Source organism: Cebidichthys violaceus, unplaced genomic scaffold, assembly GCF_023349555.1.
Source record: "Cebidichthys violaceus isolate CVI_PGR_0920_01 unplaced genomic scaffold, fCebVio1.0.p SCAF_29, whole genome shotgun sequence".
Classification (NCBI taxonomy): domain Eukaryota; kingdom Metazoa; phylum Chordata; class Actinopteri; order Perciformes; family Stichaeidae; genus Cebidichthys; species Cebidichthys violaceus.
Window position 1 is genome coordinate 4,856,580 of NW_027176472.1, and position 25,485 is coordinate 4,882,064.

Genomic DNA, 25,485 nt, shown 5'->3' on the forward strand with positions numbered 1-25,485 from the left:
TGCGTGGTGGTTGGTGGCTTTGTAGCCACACGATTTATGCTGCCCTTCCCCCTGACTGGTCTGGGGTGTGACCACCTCTGATCACACGCTTATCATCTCCGGGGCCGAAACGCATGCGCGACATAGACAAAAGCGTGAACTTGAGTTCAAAAAACATGACACGGTTTGGGGTTCTGATGTCCCTGATGCATTCAAACATTGGAACACTGGCAGCAAGGTCGCAATGGCACTGTTCCCGTGGGTAGGCACTGCTAAAAATATATTGCGTCTCGAAACGGTTGACTATCGCCTAAAAAGCTTTTTGAACTACACTCTCGCTGCATTCACGGGAACTACCGAAGAACTGACCGCTATGCGTCTTATGGTGATGCAGAACAGAATGGTTTTAGACCAACTTACAGCTCAACAGGGTGGTGTCTGCGCATTAGCGGATGACTACTGTTGTACTTACATCCCAGACAACGATGCGGCCGGTCACGTCATAGCACAAGCCATTCATAATATCACCAAAATTCAGGCTGCTATGGTGAAGGATGGGACACCACCCCCTGACTGGATGACGGGGTTGTGGCATACCTGGAAGGGTACAATAATTCAGATAGGCTTGATTTTCCTCGCATTCGTGATTTTTGTAACTTGCGTTGTTCCACTCCTTAGGAGCATGATCTCCAAAATGTTTACTAAACAAATGGCTATGTATTCACGGCTCCCGGGTGACAATCCGCCTGATCTATTCCCGGTTCCCACGTATGATGACGGGGTCACTGAATATGATGATGAAAACTCTGACACTGACTCTCACTGTGACTCATCTGATGACGGTAACCAGATCTCTGCAGTCTGATTCCGTAACGATCAAAAATGTATTGTTTTTCATTTTATTATGTTTTGTTGTTATCATTTCTATTTTTTTTATTATCATTTGAGTGTCCAGCTTGCTCATAACATGTACTGAGGTTATTTTCAACAAAAACATATTTTTGCAATATTATTGTGTGATTATTATGTTATCAAAAGAGTGGAATGTAATGGTAAAATATGTATTTGCTTATGTGTTGCCACATATCATGGAGATAGATGCAGCGCTGTCCTCATTTTGACCCTGAAACTGTTTTGCAACATGTTCGTGTGCTTGACCTTAAACCCTTTCACCCTGTGTCCCGAGAAGCGTCTGCCGACGGCTTAGTTCCACAACCTGTTGTCTAGTTCCATAACCTTTAGACGGCTCGTAACAAAGACTCTCTGATGGAGCATAGGGGAAGTAAGCCATATTGCAAAACGTATGACTTGGGCGTCTGCACACAAAGGGTGCGTTTTGAACTGTATAAATATCCTCCACTCTGTATGTATCATTTGAAGATCACTTATGCAGACGCTGTAACACGTCTCTGCATAACTGTCCTCCGCTTGCAAGCAATAAATTGATTCACATCATTTGAATCATTCATCACAGTATTGTCTTTATTGGAAATTCTTCTTTACCCCGTTCCACTCAGAGAATTCCACAACAAGCTCGGCTCATGCTTGGCAGGCAAATCCGTACTACAGTTCCTACACTGGAGGCTAATCTACAACCTGGATGGCCAGACCTCCACAAAGTGAGACAGAGAGCGATGAGAGGATGAAACAGAGCTACAGGCGGGCCTACAATGACAAGAATAACGTCAGAACTCTACCAGACCTTCAGCCTGGAACCAGTGTTGCTGTGAAGCTGGATGATGAGAGAGGCTGGACAAAGTCTGCTTCAGTCCTTAAGCAAGGTGACAAACCGAGGTCATACCTAGTCTAGACGGATAAAGGAGTACTGCGCAGGAACCGTCGCCATCCGAGACCTCTCCAAAGCCCTACAGAGACTTTCCAGGAGGGAGGGGACGGATGTATAGTGAACGATGGAGAGTTGAGTTCACCTGGTTCTGATGCAGATACACCTCCTGTTACATCTCAAGATACTGTGACACAGACTGCAGCGCGCACAACCTTCAGCGGCAGAGTTGTAAAACCACCAGACCGATATGGAGAGTGTGTTCAGTAGTTAGAACATAGCCTGCATCAAGTGGCAGAATAATCCACTGCAGCTATGTTGGTGACTGGTAGTCCACCCAGATCACAATAGTTCAGGACTGGTTTATGTTAAAAGACTGTTTCATTAATACAATATAAATATGTTAAGTGCCACAAAAAGTTTAAATCCTGAAGAGATTTTGAAAAATAAATGTATGTTGTTATGAAACTGTTACTTAATAGAGCATTCGTTCTGAGTTTTACAATGAAGAGTGAGTCATAGAGAAGACGTAGACAGACGATATTATGCCTTTTGCAGCATGCCTGAAATGACTCAAAGAAAGGGTGATGTAATGTAATGGTACTACTTTATCGACATGCAGAGCGGAGTTATCAGGTGTGTGTGATGTCAGACGAGGGCGTGTACGGTCTGCAGTCCGCACTTGGAGCTGTACGAATCCAGTCAGTCAACAGTCTCGGTGTTATGCTAATCCTCGGCTAATAAAGTTAGTCAACGATACAACGGTCTCCTAAACTTATTTTACACATAACACCACAATAAGTAAACTGAACTTTCCTTCAACTGTCTCTTTGTCAGGCTTTTTGATTCAAGTCTGAACCAGTGAACGTTACACAAAACAACTACAAAGAGACTCAAAACGACTACAAAGAGACTCATAATGACTACAAAGAGACTCAAAATGACTACAAAGAGACTCAAAATGACTACAAAGAGACTCAAAACAACTACAAAGAGACTCAAAACGACTACAAAGAGACTTAAAACGACTACAAAGAGACTCATAATGACTACAAAGAGTCTCAAAACAACTACAAAGAGACTCAAAATGACTACAAAGAGATGAAACAACAAAAAGAGGCTCAACAACTATACATGTTTTAGGGGCTGATTGTCTCATAATCCACCATATTGTAAAAAGAAGCTCCTCCTATATTATGTGTAAAGTTAGTTTTGTTCACTCTGACTGATTTCACAGCTGATGGAGAATATGTGGTGACAAATGAAGAATGTGTGAATCTAACGGGGCCAAGTTTGTTGAAATCTTGTGAATGATTTTGTGAGGAAAGACCTCTGCTGCCCTCTAGTGACCAAAGCTGAGAACATTGTTGTGAGTTGTGATTGTTGTGAGTCTAGATTGTGTGAAACCTTACTAACTGACACGTTACCAACGCAGCATGTTTGAGCTGATGACTGGTTTTATAAAGCAGAGAGTCTGTCTCCTTAGAAACACTTTGATATCACGTTCATTAGTACTACTATTACTACTACTATTTACTGCAGTATCTCCATGTTGTACTACCTGATACTTGTATGTATGTATATATATATATATATATATATATATATATATATATATATATATGTATATATATATATATATATATATATATACATATATACATATATACATATATATACATATATATATATATATACATATATATATATATATATATATATATATATATCTCATGTTACTAAAGGATTGATAAGGTGGATGTTGTTTGATATGAAAAGCAACATGTGAACTGTTTCCGGTGTCCTCATGACGGCCCCTCCCTTCCTGTTTCTCTTTAGTTTCTCTTCTGGAGCTCGTGGTGTCGCAGCTTCTTCTTCTTCTTCTTCTTCTTCTTCTTCTTCTTCTTCAGGTTAGTGAGCGACTCTTTCCACTGAGGGACTCTTTGAGGACTCTTTGTTCTGCAGCGAACACAATGTTTTATGAATGTGAATATTATTTGAGTTTTGTGTATTTCCTCATTTGAACGTATTGAAACATGTAGTGTGTATTTTATGCTCCGTTTTATAAATGAGACCCATGAACAGTAATTTAAGAGCCTATTATTTGAACTCTGCTGGTAGTATTTAAACTACAATCAAGTATAATAAGAAGTACTTTTACTGTGTACTTCTTGTGTGATCTAACGTCAAAGTTCCTTCCAGAGAACAAGTTTCAGCCATTTTTTCTTAACTTTGATGAGAGATAAAAAACGTAGTAGTTCATAAAGTAGTTGATGAACTTTTTATTTTTGGATAAAGGACTTTATAGACTACATGCTATATTTACTCTACTTGTGTTTTTTGTATTTTATCTTATAATTTCCATTTTCTGCTACTTTTATAAAAAGATGTGGAGGAGATGATCTACTCCACCACATTGTTGAACTCAACATGTTTGACTCTTTGATCACTTCAGTTACTATAGAGTTTGAAGATCAGTAATATGAAACACTAATATTATGACGTGTGAATATTCATGACGCTACCCAGCAGGATATAAACAGGAAGTGAAACGATCCCTCAGCCCAGCTCGTTTTAAGGAGAGCTTTTATCCAATCAGATTCCTGCTCTCTGTCTCTAGGTAGAAGAGAGGCCCGAGGCCTTCAGGAAACACTCTACAGTTGAACAAAGACAGGAGGATGGACTTTGTCTCTAAATGGTGAACAGCAGCTTTGGTGAGTGAACTGCAGTAGCTTTACCTGCCATACATATTATGTATGTCATTATTTAATATGCTTGTTTCTTTATTATTATTTGTACAACTTGTTTTTATGAATATGGATTCATGTGATAGGAACTATTGTTGCGTCCTACGTTGTGCTGGGACACATTTAGTCGTGGCACAGCAACAAGAAGACGCGTGAAGCGGCAGAAGTCTAAACACTCTTTAGCTTTCAGTGTTGAAGTTGAAGAAGATCATAGTAGTTCTTGTTGTACTTGTACATTAAAGTGTTGATCTACAGTAATATCATAGTTGGTTGTAGATGTGCATCTCTGTGTCTGGCATCAGCTTCTTGGTGCAGTGTGAACCTTGTTGATTAAACGTCATCGGTTCAAATCCCAGCGGTGCTAGAAGATGCTCCGTGTCACATAATGACAGCTTCTTTATTCATAACCTTCACATTCACAGCACTCACACACGTTCTTATGAGGACATATATTTATCATAAAGCGTTGATGTATTGATCCTTCTCTTGTTGAGAGCTGCTAGTTTTTACAACAGCTGCTGAGACTGAAGACTAAAAAGTGAATTAGCTTCCCTGCTGGTCTTCCTCTGTGTGCCAGGATCCATCAGAGACCAGAGTCCCCTGGACCTGAACCTGAACCCAGCTGTGTGTCCCCTGAGACTAACCAGTCACACCAACATGGTGTTGATTTTAAAGGAGGAGAAGTCTCTTCTGCAGAGTAAGTATACATTACATTTAACATGTAGCTGAGAGCTTCCCAGTAGAACTGGTCTTCTACTGCTGATATTAAAGTACTCTGTGAAGAAGAGTGGACCGGTGATGATACTGCTATTTGTCCTGCTTTCTGAAAAGTAAGGAGAAGTAGTCAAACCAGAACTACGTCAGTGATCGGTCACTTCCTGGATGAAACAGGAAGTGGTTTATTACGTATTGTGTGTCCAGACTACAACCAGGACAGTGTGTTTGAGTTCAGACAACCAATGAGGGACAGAGTTCATTACAGTCTAGTGATTCACAATCAGAGCAGTCAAACTGAACCAGAACTTCAGGTACATGTCATGAGAACATGAAAGTACATCCTTCTCAAGTAAACAAGTGAAAGTGTGTTAGAGAGCTATGTTTTAATGTGTTAAAGACATGAGATGTACGTCAGCTGTGTGGAGGTGTCGTGTGACAGATGGCTCTCAGATGGTGGTGGAAGATGTTCAGTGACTCTGCTGTCCTGACTTCAGTACTTCATTCCACCACTGTGGGACCAGAACAGAACAGAGTGAGGATGGAGAGGAGAGACCACAGGGTCCTCTGAGGGACAGGACGGACAAACGTCCAGAGGTAGAGGAGGAGTGTAGGGTTTGACCATGGCTCCTCAGTAGGAAGGACCAGTTCCCTTCACTTCCCTGTAGACCAGCACCAGAGTCTGGAGCTGATGTGAGCTGAGGCTGGGAGCCGGTTTAGAGAAGCCGTGTAGGAGAACATGGATGTTAGTTTATCAGACAGGAGAGGACCAAACCACATACATGAGTGATGTGACAGGTCAACAGTCTTAAGTCTTCAGACATCTGACCAACAACACACTGGTTCAAAAAAAGCTGCAGGAAATACAACAAGTATCCCATGTTGAATGAACATAAGCAAGATGTGTTCCAAAGACATACTTTAATTGAAATGAAATAACTTTTACCGTCCAATAAAACCAGTGAAAGCAGAGATATGAAGATTGTATGTTCAGTAAATGTCAGTGTTTCTATCAGTTCACAGCAGCAGAGAGAAAAGTCTCCTGAACCCAGCTGTGTGTCCATGAAGAGTGATCGCTCTAATGGTTGTATGATTGACTTCAAAGATGGACGCCGTTCTTATGACCCAGAGTAAGTAATTAAAACCTTATGAAACAATGAGCTAGCTGTTCTGATCCTCAGTTATGATACAGAACTGTTTGTGCATCAAGTACAGTGTTGTTTTCATTATAATCAATCACAACACAATATCTTTAACTAGCTGGTCTGGGGACGATGTGCAGAGGTCTGGGGACGAGCTGCAGAATATTGGGGACTACCAGCGGTGATATGGGGAGTAGTTTCAGGGGTTCTGGGTCAACATTCAGAGGTCTGCGTCCAGGCTTCAGAGCTCTGGGAACAAGTTGTAAATGTATGCTGATTAGTGACAGATGTTTGGGGCCTAGCTACAGAGGTCTGTGCACTAAATACAGAAGTTCAGTGACTACCAGCAGAGGTCTGGTGGCAGAAAGCACTTTCATGAAGTCAGTAGTTCAAAGAGTTGCCTGTTGGAAGGCCGTCCTTATATATCCTAGCCTTTGATGGTGACGAGGTCTGTTGAGACTCTTGCTGTGTTGAACTGAGATAAAGTCAATTTATTCCTAAAGAGTTTCTTACATGGCTAATGAACATTAATATTCCACTAATATTCTCATTTACATGCAGCCGTGCATTTGATAGATGTAAACCTCATCCTCATCACTGAGGCCAGTGAATCACACGTCGGCTGTGTTTGACGGGTCGATGCTCACACACGTAGTTTATCACATCACAATATGGAAAAGTGCAACGGCAGAAGACTCTTGTGCCTTTTGGCTTCTTTTCGTTAAAATATGTTTTTTTCAAAGTGTTCCACTGGTGGCAGACTTGTTGGACCGTGTGAACTCAGCCTCCCTCTTTTATTCCTTCAAACACCTTCTTGAAAAGGTCCACGTTGAGATATTTGTTCATATCCAAAAGCCTGTTGATGTCAAAGTCCTTCATAATGCTTCAAAGTAGGCGTGTTTCTCCTTCTGAACACAAATGAGAGCTTTTTTGGGGGCATGCATCTGTACTAGTTGGTTTGTGTTCAACACACAGAGCTGGTCATGAACAGGAAAGAGACCATGTGTTGCAAAGTGACGTAAAAACCATATTGATGACCATATTCATAATGAGCTGTCTACATGTCAAAAACATGCTCATAAAACCCTGAATAATATCAACATATCCCACGTCTTCACTGGAAAATGCTCCATACGGAATAAGGTCTTATTCAGAATATCCAAACGGATAATGATGTTTACATAAACTACATCAAATTTGAAATATTGTCATATTCTGAATAATAGTGGAATATGAGTGTGCATGTAAACAGTCATTGTGTCTCATTGTGATGCCTCTTTGGTTGAATAAGCAAACAAGTCACCATAAAAAAATAAGTGTCTTCTTCGCCATTAAAGACACATTTTATTGTCAGTAAAATAACTTTTACTGTCTAATAAAACCAGTGAAAGCAGAGATATGAAGATTGTATGTTCAGTAAATGTCAGTGTTTCTATCAGTTCACAGCAGCAGAGAGAAAAGTCTCCTGAACCCAGCTGTGTGTCCATGAAGAGTGATTGGTCTACAGGTGGTCTGATTAACTTCAAAGATGGACGCCGTTCTTATGACCCAGAGTAAGTTCTTAAAACAGATGAAACAGATGACGAGCTGATACACAGATACAACTTTGGTCGTCTATCATTTATAGTCTTTGATCTGTCATTGTGATCTCATTTCTCATTATGATCATGGCACAATATCTTGAACTACTTGTTGTAGGTTTTACATCAGACAGGAAGTAGCATTCTGGATATAATCCTAACTGTAGTTCCAGAGGTCTGGAGACTAGAAAGACTCTGAGGAGGAAGTCTCCCCAATGGTGCTGTGGACAAAACCAAATACAGACCCTTTGTTTCAGTGATGTGACAGATCAACAGTATGAAGTCTTGGTACATCTGACTAACAACACAATGGTAGAATAGAAACTACACCAAATATGAACAAGTATCACATCAGAAGTGATTCTAGTTGTTTCTAGTTGTAGTTGTATCTAGAGGTGGAAGGTATAGAAGGTATATAAAGTAAACCGGTATGAATTTGACCTAGGATATAATCTTTGACTTTACCGTGCTGCCAATCAAACAACTTCTACTGTCCAATAAAAGCAGAGATGAGAATCTGTTTAGCATCTGGTTTTCATTGTGATCAATCATGACAGAACACAACATCTTTAACTAATTGTTGTATTTGTGTTAATGGTACAAACACAATGTGAGCTGGTTCTTCATGATTCCTCCACAGAGAGGACCAGGAGAGCTCAGAGGTTCCCAGAGGTCAGTCTGTCCAGCAGCATCAAACACTGGACTCCATATTCATGGTGTGTACATGTACAACTACTGTTACATCTATTCTGTTCCCAATCATCTCCATGCTGCACTTTGTAGACCAGTGGATCGTCAGTCTGTCCAACATGGATCTGGTGTGTACGTGGTCAGATCAGTCTCAATAATTGCAAATGCACGCAGAAAGATTCACAAATACATTCCAATGCACTCATAAATAAATTACGATTTATATAAATGAAGAAAAAAAAATCACAAATATATTTCTGCATTTTTGTGGGTTTTTTGAGACTCCTCTGATGTCGCAGGATTTGCAAATACGTTTTTTTCAGCATGGACCTATCTGTAGCCAATCAGATGTCAGCCTCATTTTCAACCAATCACATGAGCTCAGCTCCCCCTCCCCCCCCCCCCCACGTGGCTGCCAGCTGTGTTCACATCAATTAATTGCGTCATTCGCGCCGCCGTCTCTCCGGGGACCATTTCTGTTCATTCGCGTGAATCGCGCCAGACGCGCCGGAGAGGGGGCGTGGCTTATCGTCCTGGAAGCCGTTCAACTGTCCGCCATCAACCACGGACAAAATAACCTCTATTTCTGCTTAGTACGTGTTGAGGAAGTCCCAGAAATCCCTGGAAACTGAACGCCGTCATGTCTGGTTCATAACATAGTCCGGAGGAGCTCCGTGGATTCTATCAGCTGTATTCTCTGTGTCTATCAAGCCACACATCAGCTGGTTTACTACAGCTGTATGAACCCCAAATAAACAGATGTGGCTGTGATTTAACCACAATAAACGGACAAAGAGGGATGACGAAATAACTACGTAATGATTTGTAAAAAGTCTGAATTCATGTTTTGTTTCTCTCCGCAAGACGACAAGCAAATAACTTTTAAAATACTTGTTTTCTCAATGGAGCTCGGATTGATCAGCGCTAGGCTATGCTAACATTGTAGCAGCTCCATCAGCACTCAAAATAACGTCATCTCGGCGTAAATACGGCAGCGTCTCTTCATTGTTTGTACCATATGGTTTACACACATTTATACACATAGTTTGGTCCGGTCTCTATGAATATGAGGTATCTAGAGCAGTGACGTGTGGTGAGGTTGGTGTCTGGTGAGGCACTGACTCTTTCAGAGTCACATTTACAAATATATGAACCCAATAGAGAAGCTTAAATCACCATTCAATGTGCAGCTTGCACATTGACTACTGGTTGTTTTTCATATTTCATATCAGCATTCTTTACACACACATAGGTAAAATACATATTTGATTCCACCGGGAGCGTGTGCGGCGCGATCCGGCTGGACATTGTATTTTATTTCGAAAAATTACCGGATATCCATTGTTTCAGACAGTTCATAGATTGGTTCAATCAGAAAGAGTGTGATTTTGCTCTGTAGTTTTGCTTGCATTCAGTATATGATAACACAAGAGACAGAATTTCAACACAAATATGAACTTTTCTCAAATAAAGAGAGAGAAATAATTGTCCTGCTTGTAAAGGAAAGATGGATAAACTAGCTTTCATATCCGCATCACTCCCAAATCCTAATTGTTAAAGGGACCGTACACAATGGATGGAGAATGGACCTGACAGAGTCAACTTTTGAGTTGTTTACTTGTTTTATTATGAGCAGAAGGGAATAAGATTTTGATCAACATTTACATCTGTTTTGTGGTCCATATTTTATGCTCATTTGGACACTATCACTGAGATAAAGATGAACCAGTTCAGTGTCAAATATACCATTAACTGATTATAAACAACATTCTATAGGGACTGATATTATTGTTTTGAAATACTAGAGAGATATATTAATGCAAAGAATAGAGAGATGTCGATAGTTATTTCTTGTATTTTGAATTCACTCGTTCACACTCTTACTCACTGAAGACAGTTTCTAACAAAATAGCTAGCTAGCTAGCTAGCATAGTGTTAACATAGCCCACTACTATATTTCCTTTAATTTGCCTCAAGTAAACCTAAATGTAAGTTTTGGCGATTGAAGCGAATTCGCGTCACTCCAGTCTCATCGCATCTGTGAATAGACTTTGTATGTAATCTTGGCGCACGAATAATTCGCACTGCGTTTGGTGTGAACACAGCTGGCAGCCTCGAGGGGGGAGCTGTGCTGATGTGATTGGTTGAAAATGAGACTGACATCTGATTGGCTACAGATAGCTCCGTGTTGAAAAAAACGCATTTGCGAATCCTGAGATGTCAGGGGAGTCTCAAAAAACCCACAAACAAATGTGGAGCAATCCACAAACAAATACATACAAATGCAGAAATATATTTGTGATTTTTTTTTTTTTTTTTTTTTTTTTTTTTTTACATTTATATAAATCGTAATTTATTTATGTGTGCATTGGAATGTATTTGTGAATCGTTCTGCGTGCATTTGCAATTATTGAGACTGATCTGACCACATAGATGTTTGGTTCCATGGTTTTAGTTTGTGTCATTCATAGAATGTTCTGTTCCAGCTGCTGGAGGAGAACATCGTCACTTTTGTGAAGAACGAGCTGAAGAAGATCCAGAAGGTTGTCAGTTCAGATTACCCAGAAAGCTTAGAGAGTCAGAGGGAGGGTGAGGAGGTGCTGGACGGTGAGGATGAAGAGCAGAGGAGGAGCAGCAGAGAGGCATTTGTGAAGATCACACTGCACTTCCTGAGGAGAATGAAGCAGGAGGAGCTGGCTGACCGTCTGCAGAGCAGTAAGAGGATTTCTCTAAAGATGTAACATGCTGGATAAATGTGATGTTTACTAAAGTCTCAAGAGATGGACCAACATATATTCATAGACTCATTCTTTGAGGACATGACATGTTGAAATCTATTCTTTGACTCATTGATCTTCTTTGTTGTGTGTTCATTCAGGACTTCTTGCTGCAGTTTGTCAGCGTGAACTCAAATCTAACCTGAAGAAGAAGTTCCAGTGTGTGTTTGAGGGGATCGCTAAAGCAGGAAACCCAACCCTTCTGAATCAGATCTACACAGAGCTCTACATCACAGAGGGAGGGACTGCACAGGTCAATGATGAACATGAGGTCAGACAGATTGAAGCAGCATCCAGGAAACCACACAGACCAGAAACAACCATCAGACAAGAAGACATCTTTAAAGCCTCACCTGGAAGAGAGGAACCAATCAGAACAGTGATGACAAAGGGAGTGGCTGGCATTGGGAAAACAGTCTTAACACAGAAGTTCACTCTGGACTGGGCTGAAGACAAAGACCACCAGGACATACAGTTCACATTTCCATTCACTTTCAGAGAGCTGAATGTGCTGAAAGAGAAGTACAGCTTGGTGGAACTTGTTCATCACTTCTTCAGTGAAACCAAAGAAGCAGGAATCTGCAGGTTTGAAGAGTTCCTGGTTCTGTTCATCTTTGACGGTCTGGATGAGTGTCGACTTCCTCTGGACTTCCACAACAATGAGGTCCTGACTGATGTTACAGAGTCCACCTCAGTGGATGTGCTGCTGACAAACCTCTTCAGGGGGAAACTGCTTCCCTCTGCTCGCCTCTGGATCACCACACGACCTGCAGCAGCCAATCAGATCCCTCCTGAGTGTGTTGGCATGGTGACAGAGGTCAGAGGGTTCACTGACCCACAGAAGGAGGAGTACTTCAGGAAGAGATTCAGAGATGAGGAGCAGGCCAGCAGGATCATCTCCCACATCAAGACCTCACGAAGCCTCCACATCATGTGCCACATCCCAGTCTTCTGCTGGATCACTGCTACAGTTCTGGAGATGTTGAAGACCAGAGAGGGAGGAGAGCTGCCCAAGACCCTGACTGAGATGTACATCCACTTCCTGGTGGTTCAGTCCAAACTGAAGAAGGTCAAGTATGATGGAGGAGCTGAGACAGATCCACACTGGAGTCCAGAGAGCAGGAAGATGACTGAGTCTCTGGGAAAACTGGCTTTCGATCAGCTGCAGAAAGGCAACCTGATCTTCTATGAATCCGACCTGACAGAGTGTGGCATCGATATCAGAGCAGCCTCAGTGTACTCAGGAGTGTTCACACAGATCTTTAGAGAGGAGAGAGGACTGTACCAGGACAAGGTGTTCTGCTTCGTCCATCTGAGTGTTCAGGAGTTTCTGGCTGCTCTTCATGTCCATCTGACCTTCATCAACTCTGGTGTCAATCTGCTGTCAGAAGAACAAACAACCTCCTGGTGGTTTAAAGTCGTTAGAAACAAAGCTGAACTCAAACGTCTCTACCAGAGTGCTGTGTACAAGGCCTTACAGAGTCCAAATGGACACCTGGACTTGTTCCTCCGCTTCCTCCTGGGTCTTTCACTGGAGACCAATCAGACTCTCCTACGAGGTCTGCTGACACAGACAGGAAGTAGCTCACAGACCAATCAGAGAACAGTCCAGTACATCAAGGAGAAGATCAGTGAGAATGTGTCTCCAGAGAAAAGCATCAATCTGTTCCACTGTCTGAATGAACTGAATGATCGTTCTCTAGTGGAGGAGATCCAACAGTCCCTGAGTTCAGGACATCTCTCAACAGATAAACTGTCTCCTGCTCAGTGGTCAGCTCTGGGCTTCATCTTACTGACATCAGAAAAAGATCTGGATGTGTTTGACCTGAAGAAATACTCTGCTTCAGAGGAGGCTCTTCTGAGGCTGCTGCCAGTGGTCAAAGCCTCCAACAAAGCTCTGTAAGTACAGAGAGAGTTAGATTCATATATCATAACTTAAATACGCTGCTGTCTTTTCTACTTATTGCTTATTTTTTCTTCATCATTGTGTGTTCAGATTGAGTGACTGTAACCTCTCAGAGAGAAGCTGTGAAGCTCTGTCCTCAGTTCTCAGCTGATGGTTGTTTATTTCTGCTTTAGATCGTAACCGACATGAAATGAGAATATGAAGTTTAATTTCTCTTTATCACTCACTTTGTTCTCTTTCTCTCTCTCTCTCTCTCTCTCTCTCTCTCTCTCTCTCTCTCTCTTTAACGAGTCAGGAAGACAACAGAAAAGCCAAATTTAGTATTTAACACCAAACAACAACATTAAATATCCACCCCTCATCCTGATAATGTAATTTTTCTTCTTGTTGATTGTTGTCTCTTCAGACTGAGTGACTGTAACCTCTCAGAGAGAAGCTGTGAAGCTCTGTCCTCAGTTCTCAGCTCCCAGTCCTCTAGTCTGAGAGAAATGGACCTGAGTAAAAACAACCTGCATGATTCAGGAGTGAAGCTGCTGTCTTCTGGACTGGCGAGTCCACACTGTGAACTGGAAACTCTCAGGTCAGGATTCATCAATATGTTCCACTGATGACCACCTTAATCCTGATTTACATTAATGGATAAACTCTTAACCTGCATACGATTGTGTCTTTGCTTGCATGGTTTTAAATCAATTGTTTATTTTGTTTCCATTATTTAAAAAAATATATAATTTAAACATGTTTAATAGTCTTTTCTTTTTTTCTCACTCTGCTGTTATATCAGTTATCAGTAATGTTATCAGTGTTTGGCTATGACTAGAAAACAATCAGTTACAATGTTAATGTAACCCCACAGTAGCCCACAGTATCTCAGTACTGCAGTAACTTTCCAGCCCTCACAGTTCCCTGAGATTATGTGACACGTGTGTTGTTTTGTGTGTTTGCAGCCTGTCAGGCTGTCTGATCACAGAGGAAGGCTGTGCTTCTCTGTTCTCAGCTCTGAGCTCCAACCCCTCCCATCTAAGAGAGCTGGACCTGAGCTACAATCATCCAGGAGACTCAGGAGTGAAGCTGCTGTCTGCTGGACTGGATGATCCACACTGGAGACTGGAAACTCTCAGGTATGAAGAGGCCTGTTGCAGCCACAGAAAATCAGTCTGATAGAGGAGGTAGAGCTGGAGACTTCTTCTCTGTTTTAAACGTTTTGATAAATCATCACAATAGGAATGTTTTGCTGTTTTAAAGGAGTTCAGCTTTACCTGGTTGTGGTTTGTTTTGCATTGAGAGACAGTTCCCTGGCTGATAAGAGTCGACTTGTTGAAACTACAGGTGACAGTCGGCCACAGACGCTCAGTGAAGAACCAACAGCTGATTGTGGACATGGTGTGTGAGAGCCCAAAGAGGTTTATTTAGGACTGGACCAAAGTTCTTGGGGGACACAGGCAGTGGTCTGTGGCTGCAGACGTTTATCAACTCACATGTATAACAGTCCAAAAGATAACTCTGATAAGTCTAGCGTGAGTTCAAAGACTGTCCCGATGCCCAATTCTACACAAAGGAAACAACCCAAGACTCAGTCCCACCCTTTCCTCTTATCACAGCTGATCCTCATCTGATTAATAACAATAGTTCCCAAAGAAAAAATAATTATTCAGAATATGAATTTAACATCCATTCATAAGTCAACGGAATGTATTTAGATCACACAAATCTATTAGCAAATTTAGAAAATAGTATTTGTTATCGAAACAGAAAATGTGGCTCTCACAGCCAGAGAGACTACGACATTCATTGATTGTTTCTAGCACAGAGGGAATTGATTGTTTAGGGTTGCAGAGAAATGGCAGTATATCATCCGCATACAACGACATAGTATGCTTCATTTTCCCACTGTTAATACCATTAATATGTGGGTGTGTTCTAATAGCCTCGGCCAGAGGTTCAATGGCAGTGGAAAACAGAAGTGGGGACAGTGGACCACCTTGACGAGTACCACGCCCGAGAGTGAACCGGGGTGGAGTGAGACTGTTATCCATAACCATTGCTTGTGGAGAGGTGTACAGTCATTTAACCCAACTTATAAATGTGTTACTCGGAGAGAAACTTTACAAAACGTTGAACATATATTTCCATTGGATCGAACGCTTTCTCAGCGTCTAAGGAGACCACCGTAGAGTCTAGAGGTTTGTTTTTGGCGTATTGAATGACCCCCAATAAACGCCTCACATTAGTGTAGGAATGACGACCTTGCACAAATCCTGTTGGATCAGGCCGATGATGGTGGGTAGGATGGGGTCCAGTCTTTTAGCTAAAAGTTTGAACAATATTTAGTTTTCCACACTTTGCAAACTAGTTGGTCTGTATGGGGAAGGTTCCTCTGGGTTTTTACCTGGCTTTGGTGTTAAGACTGTGTTGATTCAGGTAGTTTTTGATCCATGAAGGAATATTCATACATTTGACTAAAGAGTGGAATAAAACTGTCTTTGAATACTTTATGTATTTCTGGGGGAAAGCCATCTTTCCCAGAGGGGATGTCGTCTATAGCTTCCTCTCTCTCTGTAAATGTAATTGACTTATTCAAAGCCTATTGTTGTTGTTGTTGTTCATTAATTTGTGGTAGGTTTAAATGTTCTAAAAGCTGTATATTTGAGAGTCACTTTAATGTATTTGTGATGTATAAAGTGATTTGTAATAATTAGTAAATAATCTCCTCAGATTTAAAACGTTTTCCACTCGAGGTTTTCAGACATGAGACAGAGTTATGGCTGTTATAGTTATTTAAAAGTTTAGAGAGTAAATTTCCTGGTTTGTTCCCATATTCATACAACCTTTGTTGTTTAGAAAATGATACTTTCTCAGTTTGTTGGGAGATTAAAGTATTAAGAGCAGCCCTTACAACACTCATTTGTTCATAGTTTTCTTTAGTTGATGATGTTTGTGCATCTGTTCACAAGTTAGTAATTCTGCCTCTAGGTTTTTCTGTTCAGATATTATTTTCTTCTTCTTTCTGTTACTTCAGTCAGGAACACTCTCGTCATAGATTTGAACCATTTATTGCAACAAATGTAAATGCAGTTAAACTTGGCGATGATGGCTCCGCTCTTTGAATGCTCCCCGGATTAGCCAGCAGCTACCAAGCTAAGACGGGGAGCACCGAGCAACAACGGAACCCAACGGCAAGTCTGGAAGACGCCCGTGTGAAGCATCAGCCGGACTATGGAAATCTATGTGTAGCAGCAAGCATGCTGCAGACCTCTGCAGACATCATGTTCAGAATAAAAGGAGCAAGCATGCATCCCAAAGAGGTCATACTACATACATCTTGCAGTGAAACCCAGCCAACCACTTCCAATAGCAGCATTTTATGAACTTATTATTTTCATTTATTATCGTGCATTGGGGTACTAATGGTAGTCTCCAAGGTAGCGCTCATATCTTTTTGAACTGCAATTATATTCAATTCAATTCATTTTTGGTCAGTCCAAAATCACAAATTCTCCTCAGAGGGCTTTTCAATCTGTACACATACAACATCCTCTGTCCCAGGACCCTCACATCAGAACAGGAAGAACTCCCCCAAAAAACCCTTTAACAGGAGAAAGAGGAAGAGACCTTAGGGAGAGCAACAGTGGAGGATCCTCTCCCAGGATGGACAGAAGTGCAATAGATGTCACGTGTACAGAATGAACAACATCTGTGACTCTCAGTTCCTAAGCTGCTGAGGACCAGCGACCCAGAGCTTCCAGTGTAGATGCTGGGACCAGAGCGGCTCAGAGGCAGCTGCTCCGATGAGGAAGGGGTGCGAGGTGTATAGCTGAGGAGGATGTTCACCTCGTTTGCAGAGCAGACGGAGTCGGTGGTAAAGCAAGACCTTGACGTGGCTTTTCTTTGTCGGTCAGAAACGAGGGTTCGTCTTGCCTCGCACCGGGGCGCCGTTGAAGGTACCGGGTTATGGAAGATAGAGGACAAGATGCAGTGTTAGTTAGTGAGGTAACGACGATCTAACCTTTACCTTCCCCGTCAGTTTTTAAATGTTTGAGGTAGATGGAGTACATGTGAGCATCTATGATGATGTCAGAGATAGTAAGATCATGCAAAGGGTCGATAGAGTCCGAGCTGGTTGTGAATTCACCACACAGAGGAACCCATGAAGCAGTGAAAAACACGGTCTCCAGTCATGAATCTATGCATGATCCACAACACCCCAGCCTGCACTGAGAAGGTTCCACTGTGACAGATGGAATGCATGACATAAAGGTATGAGCTATTAATGCTTGGAGCGCTGTCATCATGAGGGGCTGAGAGTATATTATCAGACCCGTCATTTATTATTTTATTTATATATCAGAGTACTTTCTAAAAGCTGTACCTATGCATTATGCAGAACATGAAGGAGGGAGGACTACCATGAGGCCCAGTCATGTGTCCTTCACAACACTTTGACCACTACTTGTTCACTACTTCTGGTTCTTCAGAGCAGATAAAGATTTTTACAGACGTGGACACTTTTGGAAGAAGACCTTGAACTAGACCAGTTATTAAATAATGAACTAAACAACGATTGGATGTTCTTCTAGTTGTTTATTAAGTTCTGAGCCGTTGACAGGTTTATGTTTATTCGTCTCTTGACGAATAAACATAAACCTCTCTTGAGACGAGTTGAACGCAGCAGAATTTAATTAAATTGACGTCATCACCTGCGAGGATTTGATTCCTGAGCTGAGGAGAAATTGTAGCTGCAGGTGGAAAGAATGACTCGAGATGGCGCTGCGGGGACTACATTACCCAGCGTTCTATGCGGCATGACGTCAATAGAGAGCGCTCCGGCTTCCGTAGTGGAGCCGCAGCTGCGGCCGTAGATGTCCCGGAATCGAGCGGGTTTCCAGAACCAGGAAGCGGACATCCGTCTCGCTAAGAGAGGACTGAATGTTAGTGAGAGCGGAGAGGACCGGGTCCTTCTCCTGAAGTTTGACGTCAGGATGGAGTCTTGCTCTTCTTGTTCTTCAGTGGCTGATCAACAAGCCCTTTTCTTACAGAGTGAAGTCCACACATGCACACACACCTTATATGTTTAGTGCGTATATGTTCTCATTGACTTTGCTGCACTTAAACATCAAGTGTGCTGCTCTTCTCCCTCAGCATCCGATGCTCTATATTGTTCTACTTCTACTCTAATCATTTAAAAACCTCAGAAACAGAAAGTAAAGAGGGAGGGTATAAAGTGAATGGTCTACTGAACCATGAGGTTGTTGGTTCACATATGGCTTGAAGTTAACCTGAGAGCGACGTCTCTCCACCTCCTTCATGAAGTCCTCTGCATCCTTTTCTTCTCCACAGTTGATGTGAAGAACAGAGGGATAGAGAAGCGAGTAGTCCACGTTCATGTCCACAAGTTTCCTTTTGATGTGTTCAAACTCTCTGCACTGTAGTCGGGGTACAAGTGGGTCCTGGTGTTGTTGATGAGGAGCTCGCCCTTTTGTCTGGAGAGCTGAAGAGTTTGAACTTTCTCCTGAAACTCAGGAATCTTACCAGGACTGGCCTTGGACCAGTTGAGCTTGTGTTGTGGTTTCTCTGTGGGGCTGAGTGAGCTCTCTCCAGTACCGGGGGATTAGGAAAGTGTTCCTGACCCAAGAGGTGTAGGATCAGCTGCTGCACAAACCCAACGACATCCCGGCCTTCTGCCTCTTCTGGACCTTTAACGATACCAATGTTGGAGCGTCTGCTGTAATCCTCCATTGAGTCCGCCTTCTGTTTCAGCTCTTTTCTTTTTCACTGTGACTGATGCAGCTTTTTAAGTCCTCCATGTCGTCTTTGTTGCAGCTGACTCTTTGTTGTGCTGCAGTGGTTTGGTGTTTACCTCTTATATTATAATGTGTCATAGATAATGATGAACATCAGCTCCGTATCAATGGTCCAGTAGAAGCATCAAGCCGTGGTATTAAGTCTGGTCTACACTGGCTGATTGCGTCCATGAGCGACTGAAGGGAGACTTGACGTTGGTCGGCCATACTTTGGGTTTAGATGTCAGAGACTTCACAGGTAATCGGCTACTTGTTCACTAGTCTAAAGGTAGTGCATCCGTTGGTTAGAACCTTTAGAGGGTTCTATTAACAAAGGGACTCAGCCCATGCAGTGAGACTCACTAGACTCCTTTCTAAGATGATGAGATGTCACATGTTGTGTTCACAGCTTGTTGTCACTGAACCACAAGTGGACAAAGAAATCAGCTGATGCAGGTTTAAACATGTGATTCAGTGACTGACTGGTGGAGGAGACTGAGTGTGAAATGATGACGATGCTCAATATAATCCTGATAATAATATATCTAGGGCTGCAACTAACGATTATTTTAATAATGGATTAATCTGTCGATTATTTCTTTGATGAATCGATGAATCGGCGGGGAAAAGGCGAGTGAATAAAAACGTGTCTTTAGTCTTGCAAACTATACCAGCCCTGCCAGGGAGGTGTGGTCAGGGGAGACAGCCTCACCTGTCATCATGACAAGTAAAAAACTAATAATGATAACATAAATATTAATATTTCTCTACTGATCTGTGCTATAAATGTGATTACTGTATGATTCCAATCATTTCAAGCCTTTTTATAATCAGAACCTCTGAATGATGTCATGTCCTGTTCAAACAGAGGAGACAGTGAGGTGAGACAGAGACCAGCTGTTCCTCACCTCACTGTGAATCCTCACTAACTGTTGAGTCTTTTTCTGTCTCATTGTTTGTCCCCACTGTAATATCTGTAGACTCTTTTATTAGATGTCCTTTCTTTACATAGAATAATGTATTTCACGTCTGTGTAGAACATGTTTAGTGTTGATCTGACATTAAACCTCAGTGAAGAAGCACAGAGAGACAAACAGTACCTCTGACTCACTGAAGGGGGCGAGAGAGAGCCCACGGGTCGGTTCATGTTGTTCTGTCGTTGCTCTTCTTCGACACTTCTCTTCTTCTTCTTCACTTTTCTTCTACTTATATTTTGCTTTGACCACAAAAATGTAAGATTCTATATCTAAGCTTAAAAATGTCTCAAAAAACAGTGAAATATGAACAAATCAGCATCAGTTCATCGTCGGACAGGTAAAGTAACTCTTATGTGTTCGTTGTTCTCTTTATACATCCGGGTTGTTACGCAGATTATCGCGGAATCTCACGATTTTCGCGGGTGCCGCTCGCGAGCGCTCCGCTTCTGAAACGCTCGCGGTGGAATCAAACGTGTGTGTGTGTGTGTGTGTGTGTGTGTGTGTGTGTGTGTGTGTGTGTGTGTGTGTGTGTGAATAATGCTGATATGAAGAACAACCAGTAGTCGATGGTCAAGCTGCCAGTTGAATGGTGATTGAAGCTTCTCTATTGCTTCATATGTTTGTACATCTGATTGATGTAGAGTCAGAGCCTCACCAGACACCAACCTCACCGCACGTCACTGACCCCTGCTTTACTACCGTTATGAAGGAGCTAACGCTAACTCGTGGAGCTGATGAGGAGTAAACAGCAGGAGAGCTACTGGAGGGACGTTACGTTCCTCACTTCAAACAGAACAACAGTAGGATTCTGTAGTGACTGACCTGCTGTTGAACTCCTTCCTCCTCATCAAGGACTCCAACATGTTCACGTTTTAGGTGATGAATCATCACCGTGGTGATCCCGTGTCATGTCTCTTTTGCATATCTTGCAGTTAACACACTTTTAGATGTCTTCAGTGTGAAATGCTCCACACCTTGATGACTTAGGTCCTACTGACTTCTCTTCCTCCGCCGTGTGTTTCAGAACAACGTTACGTGTCTCCGATGTTCTTTCTTCTACCTCCGCTCTGCTCCGCGCTCAACTATACTTTTGTTTTATACTCAAACATCTCAGACTTATTGAGTGACGTAATAATCGCGCGACACAACGAATCGATAATGAAATTCGTCGCAAACGCTTTTAATCATCGATTTTAATCGATTTGATCGATTGGTTGTCGCAGCCCTAAATATATCATGAATAAGTGAACGGGATGAGCCGTCGTCATGGGCCCATCACAAGAAGCTCCTCTGAAGTCAAAGAACATGAGATCCTGATGAATCATAAGTGCTCCATGTGAACATGAAGAACAAAGCTCTGTGATGACAGGATGTAATGTGACTTTGATTTGTAAACTTGTCAAATAAAAACGTTCATATAAGACATTTCCTGTATGTACTGATCAATTTAGTTAATTTTTCATTTATTTAATTTATTAAACTTTTACTTTGATTTCTATGATAATATATATATATATATATATATATATATATATATATATATATATATAGTTGTATATATTATTATCATTTAACACTTTATTTTGTGTTTTACTTTTTATTTTATAATTCTATTTAATCTTTGAGTGGTTTCATGTTTTATTTATTTTATAATTAGTTCTACATTTAGTTCATTTTGCTCATTAATATTCATTCATTTAAACACTTCCTGTATTTGTTTAGTTTCATTCAGAAATGTTTTATTATTGTATTAAAGGACTCATGTTCCAGCTGTTCTTCAAACTGTTGGGACGTTTCATTCATAACTAAACATCATACTTCTAATAACAATAACATTCCTCTAATATAAATGTGGAGCAGAAGTAATTAGCATGAAAAGAAAAGACGAGAGTGAAGTACAAGTACCTTGAATGTGTACTTAAGTGGGGTACTTGAGTGTTGTACTCTGGTGCTTGTCTGTGGAGTGGTTTGAAGTGGAGACCACTAGAGGGCAGTGTGTGTTCATGTGTCCATCAACACGGATCAGAGTGAGACGTCTCGGCATGAAATGCTCTGAGGACGTTGATGTAAAGCCGCTTCCTGCAGCGCCACCTTCAGGACGCACGAGACATCGCGTCTACAGAGCGGGTTCCTCATCGACGAACGTCTCATTTCAGCCTCCGATCACAATCGGGTAATCCATCGCCGTATCGATCGGCGGTCTGTTCCCGTCGACGGCCGGCCGTCTGGCCGATAACGGAGCTCTGAAGGTGAACGATCACCTGCAGGTTCCGGGTTTCTCCAACGTCTTCGCTGTCGACGAATGAGCCGACGTCAACAAGCCCAAGATGGCGTACCACGCCGCCGTCGTGGGCGACATCGGCAACAGTCTGAGCGGGAAGGAGCTGACCTCATATCACACAGGTACACACTCACCTGTCTGCGGGTTAGTTGCTCGTCTGTTGTTTAGTTGCTCGTCTGTTGTTTAGTTGCTCGTCTGTTGTTTACGTTGCCTGAAATTTGCAGAAATGTAGTGATGTCACTGAAGTGATCGCTCATTCTGATAGATTGTTTTTATGTTTGATCCAGATTAGAGTTCAGTTCTTCCAGTGAGGACAGGTCTGTGTGTTTGCTGGAGGTTCCACTAACAGACTCCATGTCTGACTCAGAGTCATCCTCCATGTCCTCTCCACAGGACACCTGGCTGTTAGACCCACTGGGTTCATCACGTGTGGAGGCTGCTTCCTCCACGCTTTCTTATATTATCTATAAAAACGTAACATGTGGTTGTTTATCGGGGCGTAGTAGTTATTATCGCTGTAGGCTGCCATTCAGGGCGATGACGTCACCGGAACCTCAAGCCGTAGTTCTGAATGAGAACTTTTACAAAGGCCAATCTACATCTCCATTCTGTGCAGAAAGACTTCATGTGAAGAACACAATGACACAGAATGACAGTTACAACCATTGTGCTTGGCCCAAAGAGTGGAATGTGTCCAAACGTCAGGAAATCACACACATTTGATTCCATTAGTTCTGGATCAGCTGTTCTTCTGTGGCCCAGAGTACCTCTGTTTACTTCACCTCTTTAAAGTAAAGACCTGCACTGCAGTAGAAAAGGAGAACTACATTTCAAACTGTCACATGACTGTAGTTGTTTTCTTCTCTTTGCTTCATAGCTGAAGATCAGGGGCATGAAGAGGACCAAGACGGCCCACAATCCATCACACCCGCAAGGTTTGTGCAGTGGATCACTGTGAGCTTGGTGAGAAGTCTTTAGAGCAACCTGCGGATGCCTTTGATGTCTTGGGTAACTTAAGGCTCTTGCCAAGATTTTCTGAAAAAGATCCGGAGTTGTTTTTTTCATTGTTTGAGCGTGTGGCTGATGCGCGTAAATGGCCAGATTCATCGCGCACACTGATGCTGCAGTGCATGCTGACTGGAAGGGCGCAGGAGGCGTACTCCTCGTTAACTGATGCTGATTGTAGAGAATATTCGTCTGTGAAGGCAGCGGTGTTAAAGGCTTACGAGTTGGTTCCCGAGGCCTACCGACAACGATTTAGGAAGTTAAAGAAAGGAGAGAATCAGAGTCATCTGGAATTCACGCGTGATCTGACGATTCATTTCACTCGTTGGTGCTCTGCTTCAGGTGTTGAGGACTTTGACCAATTGTGTGAACTGGTGGTACTAGAGCAGTTCATAGATTCAGTTCCTGTGCGCGTTGCTGCGTACATCAGTGAGCAGAAGGCCACAAACGCAGCTGCAGCAGCGGCACTCGCTGACGATGACGTGCTTACGCACAGAGGCGGTTTTGCTGATCACAGGACTGGTAAAACTTTCCCAGTTAGAGACAGTAGTAATCTGCGTAATGCAGAACGAATCTGTAATTATTGTCACAAACGGGGACACTGGAAGGTCGACTGTCATTTGTTGAAACTTCAGCCTAAAAATGCTGCATATGGGTCTCATGCTAAAGGTGTTGGTTTAGCCGCACCCGTTTCTGAAGTGAGCCCTAACTGTCTTGACTTGTGGGTACAAGACTCTGGTCCTCGGAGTTTGGAGGCCTACCGACCGTTTATCCATAAGGGTTTGGTGTCCATGGTAGGGAGTGAGACTAAGGTGTCAGTGACCATCTTGAGGGACACAGGGGCTTTTGTCTCGTTCATTCAAGCAGGAGTACTTCCCTTGTCCAGCGAGTCTGATACAGGAGACTTGGTTCCTGTTCGTGGTATGAATTTAAATGTTATGTTGGTTCCAGTGCACAAAATAATGCTCCATTGTGATTTGTTCCAGGGTGAGGCTAAGCTAGCGGTGCGCCCAGCATTTCCAATCCAGGGGATTTCTGTCGTCCTGGGAAACGATTTGGTTGGTGCACGTGTCTGGGCAGTGGTGCAACCTGTGCCACTGCTGAGTGTAGACCCAGGCAAAAACCAACGTGATGTCCCTGAGGCGTTCACGGCCTGCGCAGTAACGCGTGCTATGGCAGCTTCGAAACCTGTGTCTCACTCAGAGAAAGGGAATGTTGCAGCGAAGTTCTCACTACCTCTGTCTAATTTTCCTTTGTCGATATCTCGCAGTGATCTGGTTGCAGGACAGCAGGCTGACCCCTCTCTGAAGGAGCTGTTTCAACAGGTTTGCCCTGAGACTGAGGTACTGGACAGTGCTGGTGATTATTTCCTTCATGATCTGATGTTGGTAAGAAAGTGGGTGCACCACAGTGGGAGTTTTGTCGGGGAACCAGTGTTTCAAATCATTTTGCCGGTTACGCTGCGTGAGTCAGTGTTAAAGGTGGCTCATGATGAGTCAGGACACTCTGGGGTGAAGAAAACGTATGACCGGATTTTAAGACACTTCTTTTGGCCTCTTTATGAAACAAGATGTAGGTCACTTCATTAAAACGTGTCACATATGTCAGCTGACTGACAAACCTAACCAGACCCTGAAACCTGTGCCTCTGTACCCTATTGCAGCAATCAGCCAACCATTTGAGCATTTGATAAGAGACTGTGTGGGTCCTTTGCCTCGTTCAAAGACAGGTGCTACTTACCTACTGACTGTTATGTGCCAGAGTACTCGCTATCCGGCAGCGTACCCCTTGCGCACCATAACTACTAGGTCAGTGGTGAGAGCACTGTCCCAGTTAATTTCGGTGTTTGGCATACCCAAGGTCATTCAGTCCGACCAAGGCTCAAACTTCTCTTCTCGCATGTTTTCCCAGGTGTTAAAGCAGCTTCGTGTCCAGCACAACCAAGCCTCTGCTTACCATGCTCAGAGTCAGGGTGCGTTGGAACGCTTCCATCAGACGCTGAAGTCCCTGTTGCGCGCTTACTGCATGGAGCTGGGTAGAGACTGGGAAGAGGGTTTGCCCTGGTTAATGCTGGCAGCTAGGGAGGTGACACAAGAGAGCACTGGGTTTAGCCCAAATGAATTG

At 42.6% G+C, this 25,485-nt stretch overlaps 1 protein-coding gene across 3 annotated transcripts; it reads left to right on the forward strand.

Moving 5' to 3' along the window:
* The first annotated feature begins 3,613 nt into the window (after window positions 1–3,613).
* On the forward strand, window positions 3,614–23,860 carry LOC137880630 (NLR family CARD domain-containing protein 3-like). Of its 3 annotated transcripts, XM_068722101.1 has the most exons (12): window positions 3,614–3,672; window positions 4,383–4,476; window positions 5,087–5,206; window positions 6,240–6,353; window positions 7,805–7,918; window positions 8,586–8,661; window positions 11,122–11,350; window positions 11,514–13,311; window positions 13,725–13,898; window positions 14,266–14,439; window positions 22,232–22,478; window positions 23,234–23,857. In XM_068722101.1, the coding sequence occupies exons 4-11, from the start codon at window positions 6,286–6,288 to the stop codon at window positions 22,320–22,322; spliced, it is 2,724 nt and encodes a 907-aa protein (XP_068578202.1). In that variant the 5' UTR covers window positions 3,614–3,672; window positions 4,383–4,476; window positions 5,087–5,206; window positions 6,240–6,285; the 3' UTR covers window positions 22,323–22,478; window positions 23,234–23,857. The 3 variants fall into 3 exon arrangements, with proteins under 3 accessions (XP_068578202.1, XP_068578201.1, XP_068578203.1); XM_068722100.1 differs by lacking the exon at window positions 3,614–3,672 and having other exon boundaries at window positions 4,177–4,476; XM_068722102.1 differs by lacking the exons at window positions 3,614–3,672; window positions 4,383–4,476 and having other exon boundaries at window positions 5,073–5,206; window positions 23,234–23,860.
* Window positions 23,861–25,485: the final 1,625 nt, after the last annotated feature.